Source organism: Scyliorhinus canicula, chromosome 21 (assembly GCF_902713615.1).
Source record: "Scyliorhinus canicula chromosome 21, sScyCan1.1, whole genome shotgun sequence".
NCBI lineage: Eukaryota > Metazoa > Chordata > Chondrichthyes > Carcharhiniformes > Scyliorhinidae > Scyliorhinus > Scyliorhinus canicula.
The window spans coordinates 58,979,052-59,006,956 of record NC_052166.1 but is presented as its reverse complement, the minus strand read 5'-3'; the positions used below and the strand labels follow the sequence as shown (position 1 = coordinate 59,006,956).

General features: G+C 50.1%; 1 protein-coding gene across 1 annotated transcript; it reads left to right on the top strand.

The window, feature by feature from the left end:
- Positions 1-87: 87 nt before the first annotated feature.
- Positions 88-27,390, top strand: prdm12b (PR domain containing 12b). Its single transcript, XM_038782370.1, has 5 exons — positions 88-307; positions 2,726-2,916; positions 13,309-13,464; positions 15,608-15,722; positions 26,208-27,390. Exons 1-5 carry the CDS (start codon positions 88-90, stop codon positions 26,591-26,593), a joined length of 1,068 nt encoding a protein of 355 aa, XP_038638298.1. The 3' UTR covers positions 26,594-27,390.
- The last annotated feature ends 515 nt before the right edge of the window (positions 27,391-27,905 follow it).

Here is a 27,905-nt window from a genome sequence, read left to right as displayed (position 1 = left end):
CCCTCCCTCCCTGTCTGCACCCATTGGGGACAGGGACAGTCTCTCTCTCTCTCCCACCCTCCCTCCCTCTCTCTCCTCTACCACACCATGGTGTCTGTGCTGCCCTCCGAAGCTCTGGCTCTCAAAGCCGGCTTCAAGCCTCACGGCTTCTCGCTGGCCGAGGTCATCACATCCGACATCCTGCACAGCTTTCTGTACGGCCGATGGAGGAACGTGCTCGGGGAGCAACTTTACGAAGACAGAACTCAGAGCGGCGGCCAGAAAACCGCCTTCACCGCCGAAGCCCTGGCTCAGTCCTTCACCGGAGGTGAGTGAGTGAAACATTCCCCCCTCTCCTGAACCCTCCCCTACCCCCGGGGGCAACTCCGAGACAGGAGGGGGGGGGGGGGGGGGATAAACCTGGGGTAAGCTCCCTCCAAATTCTCACTGATACTGGACAAGACACAATTTCAGAATCACATCAAACGAGTAAAACTGGGGGGGGATTGGCAATTGTGGCCACATTTCAAACTCCTTCGGGAGATTTCGAAGATTTCTCCTGATCATTGGGCGTTAGCGAAATATAATCGTTCCATATTTTCTGTGAGGACTTGGGGATTTCTAACCATTTGGTTTGCAAAGGTGATTTGGAGATGGGGGGGTTCCCTGGGTTCCAATCTGGGCCATGCTATTTTTGGACAGGATTTGAAACAAGTGTTTAAAACTCTACAAGATTTCGATCGAAACATTGGATGGTGGGTTCAGTATTTGATGCCTGAAATGTCGCCACGAATGTTCTGGGCTGTCGTGATTTGTTTGTTTGTAAAAGGAAATGTTACAGAATCCGACAACGCAATGACTGTTCGGCCCATCGCGTCTGAACTAGCCCTTTGGAAGAAGCTGCTTCCCACACCCCTGTTAGGGGTTTCCTTATTTAATAAATACCCCCACTGCCTCACTGGGAGGGACATTCCCTCTTGAATTCATTATAATTTGGGTTGATTCGCTTCCCAGTGAAGTTCCCACCATCTCTGTCCGGGTGCTCAGACTTCGCCAGTTGTAAAGGGTTTTATACCTGTTCTGGTTTTAAACCTGGCATTGGGACGGGCTGAGAGCGGGTGAACTGCCTCATTCTCAATGGGCATCTTAACCAACTGTCTGAGGGGTTTTTCTCTCACCCCCCAACTCTGTGTCTGGGGTAATGTTCTGCATTTAGACCCCTCTCGCTGAATCTTCGCAAATGTTAAGAATTTAATTGCGGGGGTTTAAAGGACCGGAGCCGCCTTAAAATTCATCTGTCAACTCTTTATTTCTAAACGGAATGAATCCGGATATGACCCCGATAATAACCCCGGTAATAACCCCGATATAATCCTAATAACCCCGATAATAACCCCGATCGTAATCCTCATTATAATCCCGATATAATCCCGATATAACCCTGATATAATCCTGATTATAATCATGATATAACCCTGATATAATACTGATACAATCCTGATATAATCCTAATATAATCCTGATATAATCCTGATTATATCCCTGATTATAATCCTGATTATAAACATGATATAACCCTGATACAATCCTGATATAACCCTGATACAATCCTGATATAATCCTGATTATAATACTGATATAATCCTGATTATAAACATGATATAACCCTGATACAATCCTGATATAATCCTGATTATAATCCTGATTATAATCATGATATAACCCTGATACAATCCTGATATAATCCTGATTATAATCATGATATAACCCTGATACAATCATGATATAATCCTGATTATAATCATGCTATAACCCTGATACAATCCTGATTATAATCCTGATTATAATCCTGATTATAAACATGCTATAACCCTGATACAATCCTGATATAATCCTGATTATAATCCTGATATAATCCTGATTATAATCCTGATTATAATCCTGATATACCCTGATTATAACCCCGATATAACCCCGATATAACCCCCTACAACCCCGGTGGCACCCCAATTTAACCCCGATTTAACAGCCAAGTCTTTGTAGCCATGATGTGGAGATGCCGGCGTTGGACTGGGGTGAGCACAGTAAGAAGTCTTACAACACCAGGTTAAAGTCCAACAGGTTTGATTCTCGCCATTCACCTGAGGGAGGAGCTGCGCTCCGAAAGCTCGTGTTTGAATCAAACCTGTTGGACTTTAACCTGGTGTTGTAAGACTTCTTACAAGTCTTTGTAGAGATGAGGGAGGCAGAGGGAAAATTTCCGTCCTTGCCTAAGGAACGTGTCTGAAATGAACTCTCCTGAATATGGGACCTTTCAATCGGTGTCGAGTCACCCGCTCCCCCTCTGTCTCAATCCCTATTGTGCTCAGGACCCGAATCCGGATTGATCCAAATTGCCATAAGAGATCTACTCTGTTAAGACGTAATTCAACCCGCAAATGTTGAATTATGGCCCAGACCTATTTATTAGAATGTATACAATCTCTTTTAGCCATTAAAGTTTTAATTAGTACCTCATGTCCACCATAACTGCAATTTCACCCTTTGTAAGATCCATTCCTCTTGGACTTTCACCTTATATTATTCCCATGTTTGCCTTTTCATCAAACTTCCCTTTAAATCAGAGGAATGTGATCCGCAGACTTGAATTATTTAAAAGCCTGACGGCTCCCGGTTGGAATTGTGTTATTATCCTTCACTCCTTTGGTGCTAAACTTTCACCCACCTCCTCTTCCCTCCGATTCAGAAGTTCAGAAGTTGTCGAGCCTGGTACTGCCCTCCGAGGTGATTATAGCCCAGAGCTCCATTCCCGGGGAGGGACTGGGAATCTTCTCCAAGACTTGGATTAAACCCGGAACCGAAATGGGTCCATTCACCGGCAGAGTCATCTCCCCGGAACATGTGGACCTGTTCAAGAACAACAACCTGATGTGGGAGGTAAGGAGGCCGAAACTGACTCACACGTCTGGTTATAGGGGACAGCATCCCACACATCTGGTTATAGGGGACAGCGTCCCTCACATCTGGTTACAGGGGACAGCATCCCGCACATCTGGTTACAGGGGCCAGCATCCCACACATCTGGTTACAGGGGACAGCATCCCACACATCTGGTTATAGGGGACAGCATCCCACACATCTGGTTACAGGGGACAACATCCCACACGTCTGGTTATAGGGGACAGAATCCCACACATCTGGTTACAGGGGACAGCATCCCACACATCTGGTTACAGGGGACAGCATCCCACACATCTGGTTACAGGGGACAGCATCCCACACATCTGGTTATAGGGACAGCATCCCACACGTCTGGTTATAGGGACAGCATCCCACACGTCTGGTTATAGGGGACAGCATCCCACACATCTGGTTACAGGGGACAGCATCCCACACATCTGGTTACAGGGGACAAAATCTCAAACATGTTGTTATCGGGGACATCTTGAACGCTTTGTTATGGGGACAGCATCTCACATATCTGGCTGTAGGAACAACATCACTCACATCTGGGTATTTGGGACAATGCCCTACACTTCTGACTGTAGGAAATATCACCCATACATTTGGTTAAAGGGGCTAACACCCAGACATCTGGTTATAGCGGAATAACACCCACACATCTGGTTATAGCGGAATAACACCCACACATCTGGTTATAGCAGAATAGCACCCAGACATCTGGTTATAGCGGAATAACACCCACACATCTGGTTATAGCAGAATAGCACCCAGACATCTGGTTATAGCGGAATAACACCCACACATCTGGTTATAGCAGAATAGCACCCAGACATCTGGTTATAGCGGAATAACACCCACACATCTGGTTATAGCGGAATAACACCCACACATCTGGTTATAGCGGAATAACACCCACACATCTGGTTATAGCAGAATAGCACCCAGACATCTGGTTATAGCAGAATAACACCCACACATCTGATTTTAGGGGATAACACCCACACATCTGGTAATGGGGATAATAATAATCGCTTATTATCACAAGTAGGCTTCAATGAAGTTACTGTGAAAAGCCCCTAGTTGCCATATTCCTGTTCGGGGAGGGAATTGAACCCGCGCTGCTGCCTTGTTCTACATTACACGTCAGCTATTTAGCGCACTGTGCTAAACCAGCGCCTAACCCATACATCCGGTTCTTGGATATAACCCACATACATCTGATTATAGGGGAATGACACTCAAACATCTGGTTATAGGGGAATAACACCCACACATCTGGTTATAGGGGAATGACACTCAAACATCTGGTTATAGGGGAATAACACTCAAACATCTGGTTATGGGGGAATAACACTCAAACATCTGGTTATAGGAGGATAACACCCACACATCTGGTTATGGGGGAATAACACTCAAACATCTGGTTATAGGAGGATAACACCCACACATCTGGTTATGGGGGAATAACACCCACACATCTGGTTATAGGAGAATAACACCCAAACATCTGGTTATAGGAGGATAACACCCACACATCTGGTTATAGGGGAATAACACCCAAACATCTGGTTATAGGGGAATATCACCCAAACATTTGGTTATAGGGGATAACACCCAAACATCTGGTTACAGGGGAATAACACCCAAACATCTGGTTATAGGGGACAACACCCAAACATTTGGTTATAGGGGATAACACCCAAACATCTGGTTATAGGGGAATAACACCAAAACATCTGGTTATAGGGGAATAACACCCAAACACCTGGTTATAGGGGATACCACCCAAACATCTGGTTACAGGGGAATAACACCCAAACATCTGGTTATAGGGGATAACACCCAAACATTTGGTTATAGGGGATAACACCCAAACATCTGGTTATAGGGGAATAACACCCAAACACCTGGTTATAGGGGATAACACCCAAACATTTGGTTATAGGGGATAACACCCAAACATCTGGTTATAGGGGAATAACACCCAAACATCTGGTTATAGAGGAATAACATCCAAACATTTGGTTATAGGGGAATAACACCCAAACATCTGGTTATAGGGGATAACACCCAAACATCTGGTTACAGGAGGATAATACTCAAACATCTGGTTATAGGGGATAACACCCAAACATCTGGTTACAGGAGGATAATACTCAAACATCTGGTTATAGGGGAATAACACCCAAACATCTGGTTACAGGGGAATAACACCCAAATATCTGGTTATGTGAGACGACGTCCACACTTAATTATAGTGAAGCCACATCTTGTTATATAGGACATCACCCATGTACCTGGTTTTGCAGAGCAATGGTCCACATACCCGACTAGGCAGAGAAAGCGATACACCTGGCAATGTGAGGAACAGCCCACACACAGACACACTCACCCGTTATGGGGAATGATACACAGCAGTATGGGGATTATAAAGAATAATACTTCACATACTAGGATTAAAGAGGAAATTATTCCACATATCAGTTACAGGATGTAACAATGAATACCGGGGGTTGGGGGGGGGGGGGGGGGTCCGGAAGATTAACAGCACCGGCCTTGCCGGCCTTGTGGAGGTAAATCTATCGCGGGCTCCGGATTCCTTTCTGCTCCGTTGAACACAGCCTGTGCAACCCAGTGACCAATCCAGCTTTGCCAGTGCTCTGCGCCAGAAGGGCCCCAGAACACACCAGGTTGGTTTTGCCCTTCTGGGTCTGTGCCCTGTGGTTCTCCCGGTGGAGAGACGGTGCCGGAAGAACATCTTTTTGTCTAGCTTGGTATGGACATCCTTAGGTGGCTCTCTGACGTGTCACTTCAGCTGCCCAGAAAGAATGGGTTTGGCCGGACAGAAGAAGGTTTAAAGCAGCGGGATTATCAGAGGTAAAATCTGCCGCACAGTGTGTCTGGGCAAATTGTCCAATTGGGGTTAGGGACAGCCCGTTTTTTGGAAATCTCACTCTCGCCTGTTTCTTATCCATTTATATTTCTGCCCCGTCTCTCTCTCCATGTTGTCTCCCCAGCGTTCACTCTGTTGTTTTTCCAAAGCTGCCTCCATCTCCCCTGACATCCCTGAACCTCCGTTTTATTCTTTCTCTCTCTCTCTCTCTTTCTCTTCTCTCTCCCCTTCTCTCTCCCGCTCTCTCTGCCTCTTGCACCAAGTCCTATACCTCGCTGATAGTTTAGGTCTGATATGACTTTGGTTTCTACAACCATTTTTTAAAAATCTCAATTGATTCAAAAAAAAAGTCTCAGAAATAGATTTTAACTGAAACCATCTCATTAACAAATAGAAGGTACGGCCTGTTCTCAAATCGCCCAGGACGTTTCACAATTCCAGTGTGAACATCTTTTATACTCCTGTTCTGTCTCGTTAGCGATCTTCCCGCTTCTTTCCTGAAATAGTTGCCCCCCTTTCCCGGTCTCCAGTCCAGGAACTCTGAGGTGACCTTCTCCTGGGCTTCAAGGTCTAGAGAATAACTTTGTCTGGAGCGACCTTCCTCTGGCTTTAGGGTGAGGTGGGTTGTGGGGAGAGAGAGAGAGAGAAAAAGCAAGAGGTTAGAGAATTGAATGGGACAGGGCAGCACTGGCGTGACGGGCTGAAAGGGCTCCTTCCGGGTTGTAATAAGCTTCTTCGATCCCTGGGAGTGAACGTGCCTGAGTGAGTCTGGAGGGCAGGTTAGAATGGGCCAGCTGGACACAGTGTGTGGATGTAGCCCGGGGGCTCAGAGTGTGTGTCCAGGTGGGGAAGAGGTGGGTAAAGATAGTCCAGCCCCATCCGCTTTGGGTCAAATGGCATTTGTTGGATACTGACCTCCGGTTCCCGAGTGTTTGTGTCTGTAACGCTGAGCGACCAGGTGGAATTGCTCCAGAAGCTCAAACAGGGAAGGAAATTGACCGGAGCGATTTGCAACTGATTTTTTTAATAGAGTTACGATTTTCAGGAGGGGAAATCCTGTTGTTTTCACAGAAAATAAATAATATCTCCAGTCCCCACTTTACAGCCGAACAGCGTCTTGTTTGTGAATGAAAGCAGAGAGATTTCTAACTGAATTTCTAAGAAATGCTATTCCCTTCTCAAAGTTCGAAAGCCAATGCAGAGAGCAGACAGGGAGACCCTGAACCCATCTCCAATCTCCACAAAACAATTCCAATTCAAACTGAATCCAAAGAATGCTCCCCTAAAGAGGGACATACAAGATCGAAGCTGGCAAGACACGGGCACTGCGTCTGATCTATCGGAGTGTCGGAGTCCCGGGACAGCGTCAGTGTCCCGGGTTGGTGTGGATTATAGTGTCAGTGTCCCAGGATAGTGTCAGTGTCCCGGGATAGTGTGAATTTCAGTGTCAGTGTCCCGGGATAGTGTCGGTGTCCCGGGATAGTGTGAGTTTCAGTGTCCCGGGATAGTGTGAATTTCAGTGTCAGTGTCCCGGGATAGTGTGAATTTCAGTGTCAGTGTCCCGGGACAGCGTCAGTGTCCCGGGTTTGTGTGGATTATAGTGTCAGTGGCACAGGATCGTGTCAGTGTCCCGGGATAGTGTCAGTATTCCGGGATGGTGTCGGTGTCCCAGGATAGTGTCAGTGTCCCGGGATAGTGTCAGTGTCCCGGGATGGTGTCGGTGTCCCAGGATAGTGTGAATTTCAGTGTCGGTGTCCCGGGATAGTGTAGGTTTCAGTGACAGTGTCCTGGGATAGTGTCAGTGTCCCGGGATAGTGTCGGTGTCCCGGGATAGTGTCGGTGTCCCGGGATAGTGTCGGTGTCCCGGGATAGTGTCGATTTCAGTGTCAGTGTCCCGGGATAGTGTCGGTGTCCCGGGATAGTGGCGATGTCCCGGGATAGTGTCGGTGTCCCGGGATAGTGTCGGTGTCCTGGGATAGTGTCGGTGTCCCGGGATAGTGTCGGTGTCCCGGGATAGTGTCGGTGTCCTGGGATAGTGTCGGTGTCCTAGGACGGTGTCAATTTCAGTGTCAGTGTCCCGGGATAGTGTCGATGTCCCGGGATAGAGTCGGTGTTCCGGGACAGTGTCGATTTCAGTGTCAGTGTCCCGGGAGAGTGTGAATTTCAATGTCGGTGTCCCGGGATAGTGTCGGTGACCTAGGATGGTGTCGATTTCAGTGTCCCGCGCAAGTGTGAGTTTCAGTGTCGATGTCCCGGGATAGTGTCGGTGTCCTAGGATGGTGTCGATTTCAGTGTCAGCATCCCGGGAGAGTGTGAATTTCAGTGTCAGTGTCCCGGGATAGTGTCGGTGTCCCGGGATAGTGTGAGTGTCCCGGGATAGTGTGAGTGTCCCGGGATAGTGTGAGTGTCAGTGTCCCGGGATAGTGTCAGTATCCCGGGACAGTGTGAGTGTCGGTGTCCAGGGATAGTGTGAATTTCAGTGCCAGTGTCCCGGGACAGTGTAGGTTTCAGTGACAGTGTCCTGGGATAGTGTCAATTTCATTGTCAGCATCCCGGGAGAGTGTGAATTTCAGTGTCAGTGTCCCGGGATAGTGTCGGTGTCCCAGGATAGTGTGAATTTCAGTGTCAGTGTCCCGGGATAGTGTCGGTGTCCCGGGATAGTGTGAGTGTCCCGGGATAGTGTGAGTGTCCCGGGATAGTGTGAGTGTCAGTGTCCCGGGATAATGTCAGTATCCCGGGACAGTGTGAGTGTCGGTGTCCAGGGATAGTGTGAATTTCAGTGTCAGTGTCCCGGGACAGTGTAGGTTTCAGTGACAGTGTCCTGGGATAGTGTCAGTGTCCCGGGATAGTGTCAGTATCCCGGGATAGTGTCAGTGTCCCAGGATAGTGTGAGTGTCAGTGTCCCGGGATAGTGTAGGTTTCAGTGACAGTGTCCTGGGATAGTGTCAGTGTCCCGGGATAGTGTCAGTGTCCCGGGATAGTGTCGGTGTCCCGGGATAGTGTCAGTGTCCCGGGATAGCGTCAGTGTCCAAGGATAGTGTCGGTGTCCCGGGATAGTGTCAGTGTCCCGGGATAGTGTCGGTGTCCCGGGATAGTGTCAGTGTCCCGGGATAGTGTCGATTTCAGTGTCAGTGTCCCGGGATAGTGTCGGTGTCCCGGGATAGTGTTGGTGTCCCGGGATAGTGTCAGTGTCCCGGGATAGTGTCGGTGTCCCGGGATAGTGTCGGTGTCACGGGATAGTGTCGATTTCAGTGTCAGTGTTCCGGGATAGTGTCGGTGTCCCGGGATAGAGTCGGTGTTCCGGGATTGAGTCTGTGTCGCGGGACAGTGTGAATTTCAGTGTCAGTGTTCCGGGATAGTGTCGGTGTCCCGGGATAGAGTCGGTGTTCCGGGATTGAGTCGGTGTCGCGGGACAGTGTGAATTTCAGTGTCGGTGTCCTGGCATAGTGTTGGTGTCCCGGGATAGTGTGACACGGATTGTGTGAATTTCAGTGTCGGTGTCCTGCAATAGTGTCAGTGTCCCGGGAAAGTGTGAGTTTCAGTGTCAGTGTCCCGGGATAGTGTGAGTTTTAGTGTCGGTGTCCCGGGATAGTGTCGGTGTCCCGGGTTTGTGTGGATTATAGTGTCAGTGGCACAGGATCGTGTCAGTGTCCCGGGATAGTGTCAGTGTCCCGGGATGGTGTCGGTGTCCCAGGATAGTGTCAGTGTCCCGGGATAGTGTCAGTGTCCCGGGATGGTGTCGGTGTCCCAGGATAGTGTAGGTTTCAGTGACAGTGTCCTGGGATAGTGTCAGTGTCCCGGGATAGTGTCGGTGTCCCGGGTTTGTGTGGATTATAGTGTCAGTGGCACAGGATCGTGTCAGTGTCCCGGGATAGTGTCAGTGTCCCGGGATGGTGTCGGTGTCCCAGGATAGTGTCAGTGTCCCGGGATAGTGTCAGTGTCCCGGGATGGTGTCGGTGTCCCAGGATAGTGTAGGTTTCAGTGACAGTGTCCTGGGATAGTGTCAGTGTCCCGGGATAGTGTCGGTGTCCCGGGATAGTGTCGGTGTCCCGGGATAGTGTCGATTTCAGTGACAGTGTCCCGGGATAGTGTCGGTGTCCCGGGATAGTGTCGGTGTCCTGGGATAGTGTCGGTGTCCCGGGATAGTGTCGGTGTCCTGGGATAGTGTCGGTGACCTAGGATGGTGTCGATTTCAGTGTCAGTGTCCCGCGAAAGTGTGAGTTTCAGTGTCGATGTCCCGGGATAGTGTCGGTGTCCTAGTATGGTGTCGATTTCAGTGTCAGTGTCCCGGGATAGTGTCAATTTCATTGTCAGCATCCCGGGAGAGTGTGAATTTCAGTGTCAGTGTCCCGGGATAGTGTGAATTTCAGTGTCAGTGTCCCGGGATAGTGTCGGTGTCCCGGGATAGTGTGAGTGTCCCGGGATAGTGTGAGTGTCAGTGTCCCGGGATAGTGTCAGTATCCCGGGACAGTGTGAGTGTCGGTGTCCAGGGATAGTGTGAATTTCAGTGTCAGTGTCCCGGGACAGTGTAGGTTTCAGTGTCAGTGTCCCGGGACAGTGTGAGTGTCGGTGTCCCGGGATAGTGTAGGTTTCAGTGACAGTGTCCCGGGACAGTGTCAGTGTCCCAGGATAGTGTCGGTGTCCCGGGATAGTGTCGGTGTCCCGGGATAGTGTCGATTTCAGAGTCAGTGTCCTGGGATAGTGTCGATTTCAGTGTCAGTATCCCGGGATAGTGTCAGTGTCCCAGGATAGTATGAGTGTCAGTGTCCCGGGATAGTGTAGGTTTCAGTGACAGTGTCCTGGGATAGTGTCGGTGTCCCGGGATAGTGTCAGTGTCCCGGGATAGTGTTAGTGTCCCGGGATAGTGTCGGTGTCCCGGGATAGTGTCAGTGTCCCGGGATAGTGTCAGTGTCCAAGGGTAGTGTCGGTGTCCCGGGATAGTGTCAGTGTCCCGGGATAGTGTTGGTGTCCCGGGATAGTGTCGATTTCAGTGTCAGTGTCCCGGGATAGTGTCGGTGTCCCGGGATAGTGTCGGTGTCCCGGGATAGTGTCAGTGTCCCTGGATAGTGTCGGTGTCCCGGGATAGTGTCGGTGTCACGGGATAGTGTCGATTTCAGTGTCAGTGTTCCGGGATAGTGTCGGTGTCCCGGGATAGAGTCGGTGTTCCGGGATTGAGTCGGTGTCGCGGGACAGTGTGAATTTCAGTGTTGGTGTCCCGGAATAGTGTTGGTGTCCCGGGATAGTGTGACACGGATTGTGTGAATTTCAGTGTCGGTGTCCTGCAATAGTGTCAGTGTCCCGGGATAGTGTGAGTTTCAGTGTCAGTGTCCCGGGATAGTGTCGGTGTCCCGGGATTGTGTCGGTGTCCCGGGATAGTGTCGGTGTCCCGGATAGGTTGTTCAGTGTCCCGGGATAGTGTTGATTCAGTGTCGATCCCGGGATAGTTTCAGGTGTCCCAGGATAGTGTCAGTGTCCTGGGGTAGTGTGGATTTCAGTGTCGGTGTCCCGGGATTGTGTGAATTTCAGTGTCGGTGTCCCGGGAATGTGTGAATTTCAGTGTCGGTGTCCCGGGATAGTGTCAGTGTCCCGGGATAGTGTCGGTGTCCCGGGATAGTGTCGGTCTCAGTTTTGGTGTCCCGGGATAGTGTTGGTGTCCCGGGATAGTGTTGGTGTCCCGGGATAGTGTTGGTGTCCCGGGATATTGTAGGTGTCCCGGGATAGTGTCAGTGTCCCGGAATAGTGTCAGTGTCCCAGGATAGTGTCAGTGTCCTGGGGTGGTGTGAATTTCAGTGTCGGTGTCCCGGGATAGTGTTGGTGTCCCGGGATAGTGTCGATTTCAGTGTCGGTGTCCCGGGATAGTGTCAGTGTCCCGGGATAGTGTTGAATTCAGTGTCGAAATCCCGGGATATTGTAGGTGTCCCGGGATAGTGTCGGTGTCCCGGAAAAGTGTCGATTTCAGTGTCGGTGACCCGGGATAGTGTAGGTGTCCCGGGATAGTGTCGGTGTCCCGGGATAGTATCGATTTCAGTGTCAGTGTCCCAGGATAGTGTCAGTGTCCCGGGATAGTGTCGGTGTCCCGGGATAGTGTCAGTGTCCTGGGATAGTGTCAGTGTCCCGGGATAGTGTCAGTGTCCCGGGATAGTGTCGGTGTCCCACGATAGTGTTGGTGGCCCGGGATAGTGTCAGTGTCCCGGGATAGTGTTGATTTCAGTGTCGGAATCCAGGGATATTGTAGGTGTCCCGGGATAGAGTCAGTGTCCCAGGATAGTGTCAGTGTCCTGGGGTAGTGTGAATTTCAGTGTCGATGTCCCGCGATAGTGTCGGTGTTCCGGGATAGTGTCAGTGTCCCGGGATAGTGTCGGTGTCCCGGGATAGTGTGGATTTCAGTGTCAGTGTCCCAGGATATTATGAATTTCAGTGTCAGTGTCCCAGGATAGTGTGAATTTCAGTGTCGGTGTCCCGGGATAGTGTCGGTGTCCCGGAATAGTGTCAATTTCAGTGTCTGTGTCCCGGGAGAGTGTCGGTGTCCCGGAATAGTGTCAATTTCAGTGTCTGTGTCCCGGGATAGTGTGAATTTCAGTGTTGGTGTCCCGGGATAGTGTGAATTTCAGTGTCGGTGTCCCGGGATAGTGTCGGTGTTCTGGGATAGTGTGAGTTTCAGTGTCTGTGTCCCGGAATAGTGTCAATTTCAGTGTCTGTGTCCCGGGATAGTGTTGGTGTCCCGGGATAGTGTCGGTGTCCCGGGATAGTGTCGGTGTACCGGGATAGTGTTGGTGTCCCGGGATAGTGTGAATTTCAGTGTCGGTGTCCCGAGATAGTGTTGGTGTCCCGGGATAGTGTGGATTTTAGTGTCAGTGTCCCGGGATAGTGTCGGTGTCCCGGGATAGTATCGATTTCAGTGTCAGTGTCCCACGATAGTGTAGGTGTCCCGGGATAGGGTCAGTGTCCCGGGATAGTGTCGGTGTCCCGGGATAGTGTGGATTTCAGAGTCGGTGTCCCGGGATAGTGTCGATTTCAGTGTCGGTGTCCCGGGATAGTGTAGGTGTCCCGGGATAGGGTCAGTGTCCCGGGATAGTGTCGGTGTCCCGGGATAGTGTGGATTTCAGTGTCGGTGTCCCGGGATAATGTCGGTGTCCCGGGATAGTGTCGATTTCAGTGTCGGTGTGCCGGGATAGTGTTGGTGTCCCGGGATAGTGTCTGGTGTACCGGGATAGTGTGAATTTCAGTGACGGTGTCCCGGGATAGTGTGTGTCCCGCGATAGTGTTGGTATCCCGGGATCGTGTGTCTTTTAGTGTCCTACGGTCAGATTCCCAGGTCAGTATTAACCCCCCTCTCTCTCTCTGCCCAGGTTTTTAATGATGATAGCACTGTGCGCTGTGTCCCAGGATAGTGTGAATTTCAGTTTTGGTGTCCTGGGGTCAGAGTCCCAGGTCAGTATTAACCCCCCCCCCCCCTCTCTCTCTCTGCCCAGGTTTTTAATGATGATAGCACTGTGCGCTATTTCATTGATGCCAGCCAGGAAGACCACCGCAGCTGGATGACCTACATCAAATGTGCGAGAAACGAGCAGGAACAAAACCTAGAAGTGGTTCAGATCGGAAACAACATTTACTATAAAGCTACTGAGGTGAGGCTGTCCCTTCCTTTCTCCCTCCCTCCCTCCCTCCCGCTGTGTCAGGGTCCAGGGTCCAGGGTCACACTGCCCTTGGGGTAGTGTCAGTGCCCCAGGCTGTCCCTGGCTGCCCAGTGGTAGTCTGGGGCAGGAGGCCGGACGGTGTGCTACAAGAGGGGAGGGGGGCAGCTCCCTAACATCTCGGCAAAATGGAGCTTTAGGAACGGGAGGAGTGACTTCGAGATGTGAAATGTGTATCTGCAGTGAAAATCCAGATCAGACAGAACGTGTGGGATTGAGAATGAATCTCACTGACAGCATTGTTCAGTTTGCCAGCATGTGCAGTTTGTAGAAATTAAAGTGTTCTGGATCTGGAGTTATCTCCAACAGGACCTTCCTTCAACTTGGGCAGAGGGTAAACCTGAATTTTTACAAAAACACAGACCTGGAGAAATCAGGCCACTGATTCAGAACAAGGTGCAGCAGCCATTCGGACTGAGTCCACACTGAGATTGGAATCTCGCCCAAGTTAATATATAGATAAAAGCGAAATACCTCTGATGCTGGAAATCTGAAATATAAAAGTGAAAATGCTGGGTTAACCCAGCAGTCTCTCTGTGGACAGAGGAACAGAGTTGGAGTCTGGGTGACTTCTTCAGAGTTTCAGAGCTTTTCCAGCATTTGCTGTTTTTGAAATGTAATTGCTTGTATATTGCAGCCTGGCAGTGGCCTGTGCTATTGGGCATATCTGTCCAGGGCTGCTTCATATTGTCAGCACTGCGCCCTTTTCACATTCTCCCTGAGGGATGTCTCTAACTTGCTCGATGTAATAACTCCTCGCTGAAGATGCCACTCGATCCCCAGGTCGGGCTGGACAAGTCATGGCACCAGCAGAATGACGAGACAGCACAGGAGGCGGAATTCGGCCCGTCCTGTCTGTACTCGCTCTCTGCAAGAGGAACTTACTAGCCTCACCCCCCCCCCCCCCCCCCCCCCCACACACACACGCTGGACCCTGCCATTTATTTTTCTCTTCAGATAATGAAGCTATTGCCCCCTTGATAGTCAGGATTGAATGTGCCCCTTCACACTCTCGGCATTCCTGTCCAGCTTTATTCCTAGTGGGAACAGTCCCTCTGGATGGAGATAACCTATCCAGACCCTTCTCCAACCCCCTCACCCCCACCCCGATAACACCCCCCCCCTCCCCCACCCCCTTCATCACCCCTGCTGTGTCAGTCTGGACAGTGCATGGAATTGTGAGCTATTCGACCCTAGAGGCATCGCAGATCAACTCCTCTTCACCCGTATTTGTCAGTGTGACCCCCGCCCCAACCCGCCCTAACTCCAGGGGTAAACTCTGCATCTTATCCGCTTAAACTCGGCTAAAGAGTTTTGGTCCCTTTGGTGAGAATTCGACCTGTTTCTGCTGCTTGGGTCAAATGAGCCCCAGGACTTTCCTCACTGAGTGAGCTTTTGGGGCAGCAGGCGAGAAATATTCCTGCCACCCAGAATGGTGGGGCCAAGGGGTTTCCAACCCCCCCCCCCCCCTCCACCTCCACTCCCCCCCCCTCCACCTCCACTCCCCCCTCCTCCACCCCCCCAACCTCCCCCCTCCCTCCTCCCTCCCTCCCCCCCCCCCTCCTCCCTCCCCCCCTCCCTCCTCCCTCCCTCCCCCCCCAACCTCCTCCCTCCCTCCCCCCAACCTCCTCCCTCCCTCCCCCCCACCTCCTCCCTCCCTCCCCCCCCACCTCCTCCCTCCCCCCCCCAACCTCCTCCCTCCCCCCCCCCCTCCTCCCTCCCCCCCCCCAACCTCCTCCCTCCCCCCCCCCCAACCTCCTCCCTCCCCCCCCCCCACCTCCTCCCTCCCCCCCCCCCCCCCCCAACCTCCTCCCTCCCACTTTCCCGCCGAGCTGCAAAATTGAGGTGAAATGACTTTTGGAATTGGTTGAATTCAGCTGCCCAGGTTTGGGGGTGGATCAAAGAGGGAGCTTCACTCTGCGTTCAACCTGCGCTCTCTCCGCAACATGGGGAGCTGGAGCAGTGCAAAGGGGATTAAAGTTGAATAGTGTGTGCCAGCCAGTCAATGCCAGAATGGGATTAAAGCAGTTTCCTCTCTCTCTCTCTCTCTGTCTGTCTGTCTGCCCGCTCCCCACAGACTATCCCCCCGGACCAGGAGTTGCTGGTGTGGTACGGGAACACACAGAACACATTCCTCGGCATCCCAGGAGTTCCAGGGATAGAGGAGGAACACAGGAAAAAGAACAAAGACGGTAATGATAGTTACACTAGTGGAATAAAGCTGGCGGGGACGGATAGCAGTGAAACGTGTATGGGGGTGAGGTGGGGGTTGTTAAATAGAGACTCCGATTATTTAAACGTTTATCAACAAAGTGCATCCCTGCCTATCAATAATGATGCGCGCATGCAAATTACAAATACTCACCTTCACTACAATGGGAGGTGGAAGGTTGTAATTAACAACTTCACTGTCATCAAATGACTCAAGGCAAAGTTACACGTGCCTAATAGGAAGGGGTGGGAGGATGAGAGAATGTTTAATTCGAGAATTGTTAGCTTTTATTTGAGACAACTATGTTAGCACATCCATGCAAACACGTTGTTTCCACATTGATCGTTGACATTCAACCCCTGTCCATACCTTTCCCCAATCTGACTCTGCAAAGTGACTGGGGTTCCAGTTGGTGCGGGCAGTGGAGGACATCCTTTATCCGTCAACATTTCCCAATCTATCACTATTTAAATAATACTCTGCCATTATGTTTGTTTCACCAACCGAAGTGGAGAACTTCACATCCACCCACGTTATACTGCATCTGCCATGTATTATCCCCACTCAGGGGACTTGTCCAAATCACTTTGAAGTCTCTTAAGGTCCTCTTCGCCACTCACCATCCCACCAAGTTTTGTGTCCCCAGCAAACTTGGGAATAGTATATTTGGTTGCTGGATGTTGTGAATAACTGGGGTCCCAGCTCTGAATCCTCAGGGACTCCACTCGTCACCACCTACCACTTCGAAAAAGATCCATTTATTCCTACTCTCTGCTTCCTGTCTGCTAACCAATTCTCAGTCCATGCCTCCAATCGCAGGCACTTTAATTTTGTGCACTAACCCCTTATGTGGAACTTTATCAAAAGCTTTCTGAAAATCCAAATACACCTCAACTTCCGGTTCACCCTTGTGCCATGGGCAGCACGGTAGCACAGTGGTTAGCACAGTTGTTCCCCAGCGCCAGGGACCTGGGTCCGATTCCCAGCTGGGGTCACTGTCTGTGCGGTATCTGCACGTTCTTCCCGTGTCTGCGTGGGTTTCCGCTGGGTGCTCCGGTTTCCTCCCACATGTCCTGAAAGATGTTTGGTGAATTGGACATTTTAAATTCTCCCTCTGTGCACATAGAACATACACTGCAGAGGGCAGCATGTGGCGCAATTGATAGCACTGGGACTGCAGCACTGAGGACCCAGTTTTGAATCATGGCCCTGGGTCACTGTCCGTGTGGAGTTTGCACATTCTCCCCGTGTCTGCGTGGGATTCACCCCCACAACCCAAAAAGGTGCAGGTAAGGTGGATTGGCCACGCTAAGTTGTCCCTTAATTGGAAAAAAAATTAATTGGGTACTCTAAATTTATAAAAAGAAACAAAAAGAACATACACTGCAGAAGGAGGCCATTCGGCCCATTGAGTCTGCACCGACCCACTTAAGCCCTCACTTCCACCCTATCCCCGTAACCCAATAACCCCATCTAACCTTTTTTGGTCACTAAGGGCAATTTAGCATGGCCAAAATTGCCATGCACATCTAACCTGCACATCTTTGGACTGTGGGAGGAAACCGGAGTAGCCGGAGGAAACCCACGCAGACACGGGGAGACTGTGCACACTCCGCACAGACAGTGGCCCAAGCCGGGAATCGAAGCTGGGACTCTGGCGCTTTGACGCCACAGCGCTAATCACTTGTGCTACCGTGCTGCCCCGTGGGACAGCACGGTAGCATTGTGGACAGCACAATCGCTTCACAGCTCCAGGGTCCCAGGTTCGATTCCGGCTTGGGTCACTGTCTGTGCGGAGTCTGCACATTCTCCCCGTGTCTGCGTGGGTTTCCTCCGGGTGCTCCGGTTTCCTCCCACAAGTCCCGAAAGACGTGCTTGTTAGGTGAATTGGACATTCTGAATTCTCCCTCAGTACCTGAACAGGTGCTGGAGTGTGGCGACTCGGGGCTTTTCACAGTAACTTCATTGCAGTGTTGATGTAAATCTAATTGTAACACTAATGAGTACCCAATTCTTTTTTTCCCAATTGAGGGGCAATTTAGTGTGGCCAATTCATCTAACCTACCCATCTTTTTGGTTTGTGGGGGTGAGACCCACACAGATAAGGGTAGAAAGCGCAAACTCTAGATTGACAGTGATCTGGGGCTGGGATCGAATACGGGTCGTCAGCGCTGTGAGGCAGCAGTGCTAACCACTGAGCCACCGTGCAGCCCTCCATTGATATTTTCAAAGTGTCCTGTTATCACATCCTTAATAATCCACAGCATCCATGGAGGGCAGCACGGTGGTGCAGTGGTTAGCACTGCTGTCTCACGGCACCGAGGTCCTAGGTTCGATCCTGGCTCCGGGTCACTGTCTGTGTGGAGTTTGCACATTCTCCCCGTGTTTGCGTAGGTTTCGCTCCCCACAACCTAAAGATGTGCAGGGTAGGTGGACTGAACACGCTAAAAATTGCCCCTTAATTGGAAAAAATGAATTGGGTACTCTAAATTTATAAAAACAAAAAAAAAAATCCACAGTTTCATTTCCCCTACTCCTGATGTTAGGCCAATCGATCTACAATTCCCTGTTTTGTCCCTCCCTCCTTTTTAAATAGAAGGATTGCATTTGCCCCCCTGCAATCCTCCAGGACTATTCCAGAAGCTACAGAATTTTGGAAGATGACAACAAACACATCCAATATTTCCATGGCCACCTCCTTTAGCACCCTGGGATATAGATTATCACGGCCTGGGAGTATTTCTCCAATACTATTTTTCTAGTAAACACTAATTTCCTTCAATTCCTCCTTCTGACTGGACCATTTGATCCCTTCCACATCTGGGAAGTTATTTGTACCTTCCTCCTTGAAGATAGGGCTAAAGTAGCAATGCTCCGCCCCCGATGGGCCGAGTTTCTGACTGCGTCATTGATGTGTTGTCTGAGCGGTCGGGAATCTGGCTGGGCAGCCTCAGACTGAGTCCAGCGCTGTCACAGTCAGCCGGAAGCCATGCTGCAGGGGTCGGGCGATGGGGAGGGGGGTTGCTTCCGCGAGGGCTGGGAGTACTGGTGGGGGTTGACCAGTGGTTGTATTGTGGGGCTGTACTTGGCAAGTAGGGTTTGTCCACAGCCAGCACCATGTCGGACTGTGCGACCGCTGCAGGTCATCGCCACGCACACGTGCAGCCAGTGACCTGGCCATTCTGCGGCCGATTTTGGTGTGGGAGCCAGGTGTTGTACCTGGCGCCGCCTGCTAGCCCCTCACTGGTCCCGGAATCGGTGAGGGCTCGGTGCATATTTTGGCATCATGAAATGCCGCAGTTCCCATACCAGCGTCAGCACTTAGCCGCAGAAACGGAGAATCAAGCCCATGGTTTTTCGTACTATTTGCTGCCAGCCCTTGTTTCTTCAACCTTCCACTTTTGGTTTCTACTTTTCTGTTTTTCCTTTCTATCTTTGTTTCCTTCTCTTGTGGTGCCCTGCCCACATTCCAATCCCCCTGTCACTCTAAATTAAACCCTCCCCAACAGCACCAGCAAAATCCCGTGCGAGGATATTACTCCCAGTCCTGCTGAGGTGCAACCCATCCAGCTTGATAGGTCCCATCTTCCCTGGAATTGATCCCAATGCCTCAGGAATCTAAATCCTTCCCACCGCCAACATCCCTCCAGCCACACATTCATCTGGTTCATTCTGCTATTCCTGATCTCACAATCTGGGAATAATCCTGAGATTAATACCTTTGAGGTCCTGCTTGTCCAGCTCCCTATATTCCGTGTTCAGCATCTTATCCCTCTTCTTACCTACGTCATCGATACCATTAAGAACCAGACCCTCTGGCTGGTCATACTCCACCTGCAGAAAGGTCTTAAGTCACTCAGTGACATCATTGACCCTTGCACCAGAGCTGCAACATAGCATCCAGGTGTCAAATCTGCGGAGACTCAATGACCAGCGTCAAACTAATGATCGCCATTCAATGAGATCATGGCTGATCTTTTGTGGACTCAGCTCCACTTTCCTGCCTGAACACCATAACCCTTAATCCCTTTATTCTTCAAATAACTATCTATCTTTATCTTAAAAACATTTAACGAAGGAGCCTCAACTGCTTCACTGGGCAAGGAATTCCATAGATTCACAACCCTTTGGGTGAAGAAGTTCCTCCTAAACTCAGACCTAAATCTACTTCCCCTTATTTTGAGGCTATGCCCCCTAGTTCTGCTTTCACCCGCCAGTGGAATCAACCTCCCGCATCTATCCTATCTACTCCCTTCATAATTTTATATGTTTCTATAAGATCCTCCCTCATGACTCCCGGTGACAGCGGGCGGGAGGCAGCCGCGCGTTGGAGGGCTTCTGTTCTGGAACGGCATTGTCGGGGATTAACGCCCGGTCCTCGGGCAGCAAAGGCAATAAAAGTCAGGAGAAAGCACAGGGAAGGGATATGTCGAGGATCAGTAAAAACACGGCCGTGAAAACAGCTGAAAGTCCGTTGGGGCGTAGAAAGGTCACCGCAGGGTCGGTAAAGAAAATGGTGGCTGGAGCACCAGGACAGGCCGCATTGTTTACGGCTGAAGAAATAACTAAGGTAATGGCTGCAGAATTCAAAAGGCAGTTTACAAAATACATGGAGACAATGGGGAAGGAGATGAGGGAGGTTTTGAGTGTGCTGGTGGAGGAGGCGATTTCCCCGGTGATGACGGTGGTGGCGAGCGCAGTGGTGGAGGTGCGGGAGCAAGGGGAGGCGCTGAAGGAAGCGGAGGAGACGTTATTGCAGCACGGTGATCAACTTACCTCGATGGGGAAGGAGATGCGGAAGGTGATGGAGATTAACAAGGATCTGCAAGGAAAAATGGAAGACCTGGAAAACAGATCCGGGTGACAGAATTTGAGGATTGTGGGGCTGCCCGAAGGAGTTGAAGGGCCGAGGCCGACTGAGTATTTTGCCGCGACGCTGGCGCAACTATTGGTGGAGGGGGAGGATCCATCCCGATATGAACTGGATCCGGCTCATCGGTTGTGGAGGCCTGTACCAAAGGCGAGTGAGCCGCCAAGGGTAGTAACTCTGTGCTTCCGTAGGTACAGTGTGAAGGAGAAGGTCCTGTGCTGGACCAAGCAGAAGCGGGTGGTGCAGTGGACTGGAGCTGGTATAGACGTGTATACCAGGACTTTACGGTGGAGCTGGCAAGGAGGCGGGCTGCTTTCAACCGGGTGAAGAGGGTACTGTACGTTAGCAAGGTGCAGTGCGGCATTGTATATCCAGCGAAGCTGACGGTGACTTACAAGCTCAAGGACTTTTATTTTGGAATGGCGGAAGCAGCGGAGGAGTTTGCAAAGGCAGAAGGACTGTGGCAGAACTGAGAAATTGAGAGATGGCAATGTGCCGAAGTAACCTCATGACAGTATTTTCTTCTTTTTTGTTTCACTGCGTGCGGGTGTATGGGCTAAAGGAGCCAATGTTGTATATATTTGGACAAGGCAAGTGATGGGACTTTCACTCGAAGTGAGGGCTCTTTGGGGTGTAGGTGGATATGCGGGGTTTGTGTGCTAAAAGGGATTTCTGGGCTTTCCTAGGGCCGGGCAAGGGGGAAAGGGACCCGGGTGTTAACACATTGTCCTTTCACACTCTGCACTGTGATTCAATGGGTTAACACACTGTACTTTCACACTCTGCACTGTGATTCAATGGGTTAACACACTGTCCTTTCGCACTCTGCATTGTGATTCAATGGGTTAACACACTGTCCTTTCACACTCTGCACTGTGATTCAATGGGTTAACACACTGTACTTTCACACTCTGCACTATGATTCAATGGGTTAACACACTGTCCTTTCACACTCTGCACTGTGATTCAATTTGTTAACACACTATCCTTTCACACTCTGTACTGTGATTCAATGGGTTAACACACTGTACTTTCACACTCTGCACTGTGATTCAATGGGTTAACACACTGTCCTTTCACACTCTGCACTGTGATTCAATGGGTTAACACACTGTACTTTCACACTCTGTACTGTGATTCAATGGATTAACACACTGTCCTTTCACACTCTGCACTGTGATTCAATGGGTTAACACACTTCCTTTCACACTCTGCACTGTGATTCAATGGATTAACACACTTCCTTTCACACTCTGCACTGTGATTCAATGGATTAACACATTGTCCTTTCACACTCTGCACTATGATTCAATGGGTTAACACACTTCCTTTCACACTCTGCACTGCGATTCAATGGGTTAACACACTGTCCTTTCACACTCTGCACTGTGATTCAATGGGTTAACACACTGTCCTTTCACACTCTGCACTGTGATTCAATGGGTTAACACACTGTCCTTTCACACTCTGCCTGTGATTCAATGGGTTAACACACTGTCCTTTCACACTCTGCACTGTGATTCAATGGGTTAACACACTGTCCTTTCACACACTGCACTGTGATTCAATGGGTTAACACACTCCTTTCACACTCTGCACTGTGATTCAATGGGTTAACACACTGTCCTTTCACACTCTGCACTGTGATTCAATGGGTTAACACACTGTACTTTCACACTCTGCACTGTGATTCAATGGGTTAACACACTGTCCTTTCACACTCTGCACTGTGATTCAATGGGTTAACACACTGTACTTTCACACTCTGCACTGTGATTCAATGGGTTAACACATTGTCCTTTCACACTCTGCACTGTGATTCAATGGGTTAACACACTGTCCTTTCACACTCTGCACTGTGATTCAAAAGGGTTAACATATTGTCCTTTCACACACTGCACTGTGATTTATTGGGTTAACACATTGTCCTTTCACACTCTGCACTGTGATTCAATGGGTTAACACACTGTCCTTTCACACTCTGCACTGTGATTCAATGGGTTAACACACTGTCCTTTCACACTCTGCACTGTGATTCAATGGGTTAACACAGTGTCCTTTCACACTCTGCACTGTGATTCAATGGGTTAACACACTGTCCTTTCACACTCTGCACTGTGATTCAATGGATTAACACACTGTACTTTCACACTCGGCACTGTGATTCAATGGGTTAACACACTGTCCTTTCGCACTCTGCATTGTGATTCAATGGGTTAACACACTGTCCTTTCACATTCTGTACTCTGATTCAATGGGTTAACACACTGTCCCTTCACACTCTGTGCTGCGTGATTCAGTGCGTTAACACAATCTCCTTTCACATTCTGTACTGTGATTCAATGGGTTAACACGTTGTCCTTTCACATTCTGTACTGTGATTCAATGGGTTAACACACTTCCTTTCACACTCTGCACTGTGATTCAATGGGTTAACACACTGTACTTTCACACTCTGCACTGTGATTCAATGGGTTAACACGTTGTCCTTTCACATTCTGTACTGTGATTCAATGGGTTAACATGCTGTCCTTTCACACTCTGTACTCTGATTCCATGGGTTAACACCCTGTCCATTCACACTCTGTACTGTGATTCAATGGGTTAACATGCTGTCCCTTCACACTCTGTACTGTGTAATTCAGTGCGTTAACACACTGTCCTTTCACACTCTGTACTGTGATTCAATCGGTTGAAATTAGTTTGATTGGAAAATATCTGTTGCTGATACTCCTTGAAAAAGAATCAGTTTGATTTAGAAAGACAAGCTTGAAAGAATTACTTACCGGCTGGCAGAATGTTGTGAGCTTAAAACAGAAGTACATTTGCACTAAGCCATGTTTACTGTGCTGTACGCAATGGGACTATCAGCATTATTCTGTTTCTAACCTCCTCGAGCTACCCTGCAGTTAATTCCTGTCACTGACCTGGACATAATTACGTAACTGTGTCTAATTCCTCTCCTCAACCCGGATTAGGACATATCAATGAGACTTTAATTTGCATTGACTTCAGCTGTACCAGGGGCGGCATGGTGGCGCAGTGGCTAGCACTGCTGCCTCATGGCGCCGAGGGCCCTGGTTCGATCCCAGACCCGGGCCGTTGTCCGTGTGGAGTTTGCACATCCTCCCCGTGTTTGCATGGGTCTCACTCCCACAACCCAAAGATGGGCAGGTGAATTGGCCAGGCTAACCTGCTCCATAATTGGAAAAGGAAAGATTTGGGTACTCTAAATTTATTTTTAAAAATGGTAGAAAACCTTCAGCTGTAGCTGAGCTGGGAATATATGACTGGGTAGTGTCGTTGGAAATCTCCCTTGACGCTAACACTGGCTGTGCCGCCTCAAGTGGGTGCTCGGTGTTGAAGCTGTTTCTTAACTCATTTAGCAACAGATGTTCCTTATCTCAATGAAACCGAAGAGCTTGAGCAAGCTAAATGTTCATCTCTTGTACATCATGTTCATCTATTTATTATTTTCCCCACCGCAAAATTTGTACTGTCCTGAGATAGAACATAGAACAGTACAGCACAGAACAGGCCCTTCGGCCCTCGATGTTGTGCCGAACAATGATCACCCCACTTAAACCCACGTAACCCGTATACCCGTAACCCAACAATCCCCCCATTAACCTTACACTACGGGCAATTTAGCATGGCCAATCCACCTAACCCGCACATCTTTGGACTGTGGGAGGAAACCGGAGCACCCGGAGGAAACCCACGCACACACGGGAAGGACGTGCAGACTCCACACAGAGAGTGACCCAGCCAGGAATCGAACCTGGGACCCTGGAGCTGTGAAGCATTGATGCTAACCACCATGCTACCGTGAGGCCATATCAGAGATACGTAGAAATCTTCCAGCTTCGGAGACCATTTGTCTCCTGCTGCATGTCCCAGTTTCTATGAAAGAGGTATTCACTCCCACTCCTCAATCTTTCTCCAAAGCCCAACCAAATCTTCCCCTTTCAGGTAACAAGATTACAACTAAATCTCATTCTCCAGCCCTGTCGGAAATTCCCTCGAGTCTGGCTCCTTTCCCAATGACCATACATCCGTGTCCTCTGGTTCCTGTGCCTCCTGTCTCTGGAAGCAATTGCTCCAGGGGCAGAAGCAGGCCATTCGGCCCATCGAGCCTGTTCCGCCACGCCTCCCTCCTCCCCCCACCCCCCCGCCCCCGTTCAATGAGATCATGACAAATCTGATGAGATAATCCTTCAACTCCACTTTCCAACCTTAGCCCCATACCCCTTGATTCCCTGACTGATTAAACACCTGTCCATCTCAGCCTTGAACCTACTTAGCAATCCATCCTCTACAACTCTCTGGGTGGCACGGTAGCACAGTGGTTAGCACTGTTGCTTCACAGCACCACGGTCCCAGGTTCGATTCCCGGCTTGGGTCGCTGTCTGTGCGGAGTCTGCACGTTCTCCCCGTGTCTGCTCCGGTTTCCTATATAAATAACAAATATTATTAAGAAGCTGGGGTTGATCTCCTTGGAGCAGGGAAGATTATTGGGAGACTCACAGCAGATCCGGATGTGGAGCGATTTTATTACTTGGAGATTGAGTAGGTTGGGCCTGTTGAGAAGAATGAGGGGCTACCTTATTGAGACATATCGGATTCTCAGGAGGCTTGACAGGGTCGATGCTGAGAGGTTGTTTCCCCTTGTGGAAGAGTCGTGGACAAGAGGGAATAATCTCAGAGTGGGGGGGTAACCCATTTAACACCAAGAAGAGGAGGAATTTCTTCTCTCAGAGGATGGTGAATCTGTGGAATTCTTTGTTAGTAATAATAATAATTGTCACAAGTAGGCTTACATTAACACTACAATGAAGTTACTGTGAAAATCCCCTAGTCGCCACATTCCGGCGCCTGTTCGGGTACACAGAGGGAGAATTCAGAATGTCCAATTCACTTAACAACCACGTCTTTCAGGACTTGTGGGAGGGTAGCATGGTGGTTAGCATAAATGCTTCACAGCTCCAGGGTCCCAGGTTCGATTCCCGGCTGGGTCACTGTCTGTGTGGAGTCTGCACGTCCTCCCCCTGTGTGCGTGGGTTTCCTCCGGGTGCTCCGGTTTCCTCCCACAGTCCAAAGATGTGCGGGTTAGGTGGATTGGCCATGCTAAATTGCCCGTAGTGTCCTAATAAAAGTAAGGTTGGGGGGGGGGGGGGGGGTTGTTGGGTTACAGGTATAGGGTGGATACGTGGGTTTGAGTAGGGTGATCATGGCTCGGCACAACATTGAGGGCCGAAGGGCCTGTTCTGTGCTGTACTGTTCTATGTTCTATGAAACCGGTGCGCCCGGAGGAAACCCACGCAGACACGGGGAGAACGTGCAGACTCCGCACGGACAGTGACCCAAGGCGGGAATCGAACCTGGGATCCTTGGGTCACTGTATGTATGGAGCCTGTGCGTTCTCCCCGTGTCTTGGCTTCATGCCTGCTCCTATTCCAGTAAATTTGTTCTGCACCCTCTCTGTTTTCCTGGCATCGTCCCTTCTAGCGTGGTGTCTGGAACTGGCAGCAGTGCGTCCGGAGTACGGGAGCCCTCCATTAACGCCAATTCCCTTTCTGTTTTTTCTCTCTGCAGATGATCTGAGCAGCGGGGATGGCTGCGGTGGGAGCAGTGTGGGACGGATGCGGTGCGTGATCTGCTACCGCGGCTTCAACTCGCGCAGCAACCTCCGCTCGCACATGCGCATCCACACCCTGGACAAGCCCTTCATCTGCCGCTTCTGCAACCGCCGCTTCAGCCAGTCGTCCACGCTGAGGAACCACGTGCGCCTGCACACGGGCGAGCGCCCCTACAAGTGCCAGGTGTGCCAGAGTGCCTACTCCCAGCTGGCAGGACTCCGGGCCCACCAGAAGAGTGCCAGGCACCGACCGCCCGCGGCCTCGTTGCAGCCCCACTCCCCACCCCTGGCGGTGTCGCACTCTGCTACCCTGGCACACCACATCCCCACCATGGTGCTGTGACTGGAGGGGGGCATCTCGATCGGGGAATTCCTCTAAGAGAATTTAAAAATAACTTTGGTGGAAGAGGGAAGAAAACAATTATTCCGCTGCCAACCGTAGGAACCACGTCAAAAACGTCGCCATGGCAACAGACCCATTCCGCCAAAAATGAACCTCCGTTTCGCCCTCTGACACAAACTGTAGAAGTTTAAGAGGAAGGTTCAGTGTAAGAGGAAGGTTCAGAAGCACAGAATTTATCTGGACCCAGTCTGATTTGAAAAAAAAAAAATTCTCTCTCAACTTCTCTCTGCCATGCTAACGTGCGCTATGGTGTCTCCTGTGCCTGCTGCAAGGTCTGTTTTATTTTTAACGAGGCTGGTGAAAGATCCTGCGATTAATCATCAAAATGCAACAACACAACATGATCAGCAGAGCCACACTGGGTTACGGGGATAGGTTGGAGGTGTGGGCTTAAGTGGGGTGCTCTTTCCAAGGGCCAGTGCAGACTCGATGGACCGAATGGCCTCCTTCTGCACTGTAAATTCTACGAAAGAAATGTCCATCCGACACACGGCGCAGCGATTATAAACTGAATGTTCAGTCTGTGTCGGTGTTTAATCTCCGCTGCTCCCCGCAGACACCGCTCCTCAGTGAGTGTAACTCATTTTCCAATCTGCCTGACCCGTCCCCAAACCTCTTTCCCCTCAACTGCTGATCTCAACCATTCATTATTTACAAGGTCCCTGTTTCGCTCACTAACTCGGATGATACATTCCACAGATCTCCCTGTGCAGGTGACCTCCTGAGCCCCGATTCTTTGAGCGCTACTCGAACATCACTATCAAATAACCTCTAAAATCATATCCCCCCTCCCCCCCACCCCCCCTCCCTCCACCCCTGTTTTTAAATTTTTTATTACACAACCCCAATCCTTCCAGTCTTTCTCTGCACTTGTATCGCTGAATATCAGGCTATTCGACTGTGCAAGTCTTCACAGCTTGTCATGCATCACAGGACTAGTAACCCAGAAATCCGGGGTAAGATTTGGGGAATAAAAACAGACAATGGTGGATAAACCGGGCAGGTCTGGCAACATCTGCGGAGCGAGAAAAACAGAGTTAATTTTTAAAAAATAAATTTAGAGTGCTCAATTAATTTCTCCAATTAAAGGGCAATTTAGCGTGGCTAATCCACCTACCCTGCACATCTTTAGGTTGTGGGGGTGAAACCCATGCAAACATGGGGAGAATGTGCAAACTGCACACGGACAGTGGCCCGGGGCCGGGATCGAACCTGCGGCCTCGGCATCGTGAGGCAGCAATGCTAACTATTG

What these genes read in the sequence shown, in the direction of transcription:
- prdm12b (XM_038782370.1), top strand. Translation starts at nt 88, where the DNA reads ATGGTGTCTGTGCTGCCCTCCGAAGCTCTGGCTCTCAAAGCCGGCTTC. An exon ending in GGCTCAGTCCTTCACCGGAG is followed by an intron (nt 308 to 2,725) that starts GTGAGTGAGTGA and finishes CCTCCGATTCAG; the next exon opens with AAGTTCAGAAGTTGTCGAGC. An exon ending in CAGGAAAAAGAACAAAGACG is followed by an intron (nt 15,723 to 26,207) that starts GTAATGATAGTT and finishes TTCTCTCTGCAG; the next exon opens with ATGATCTGAGCAGCGGGGAT.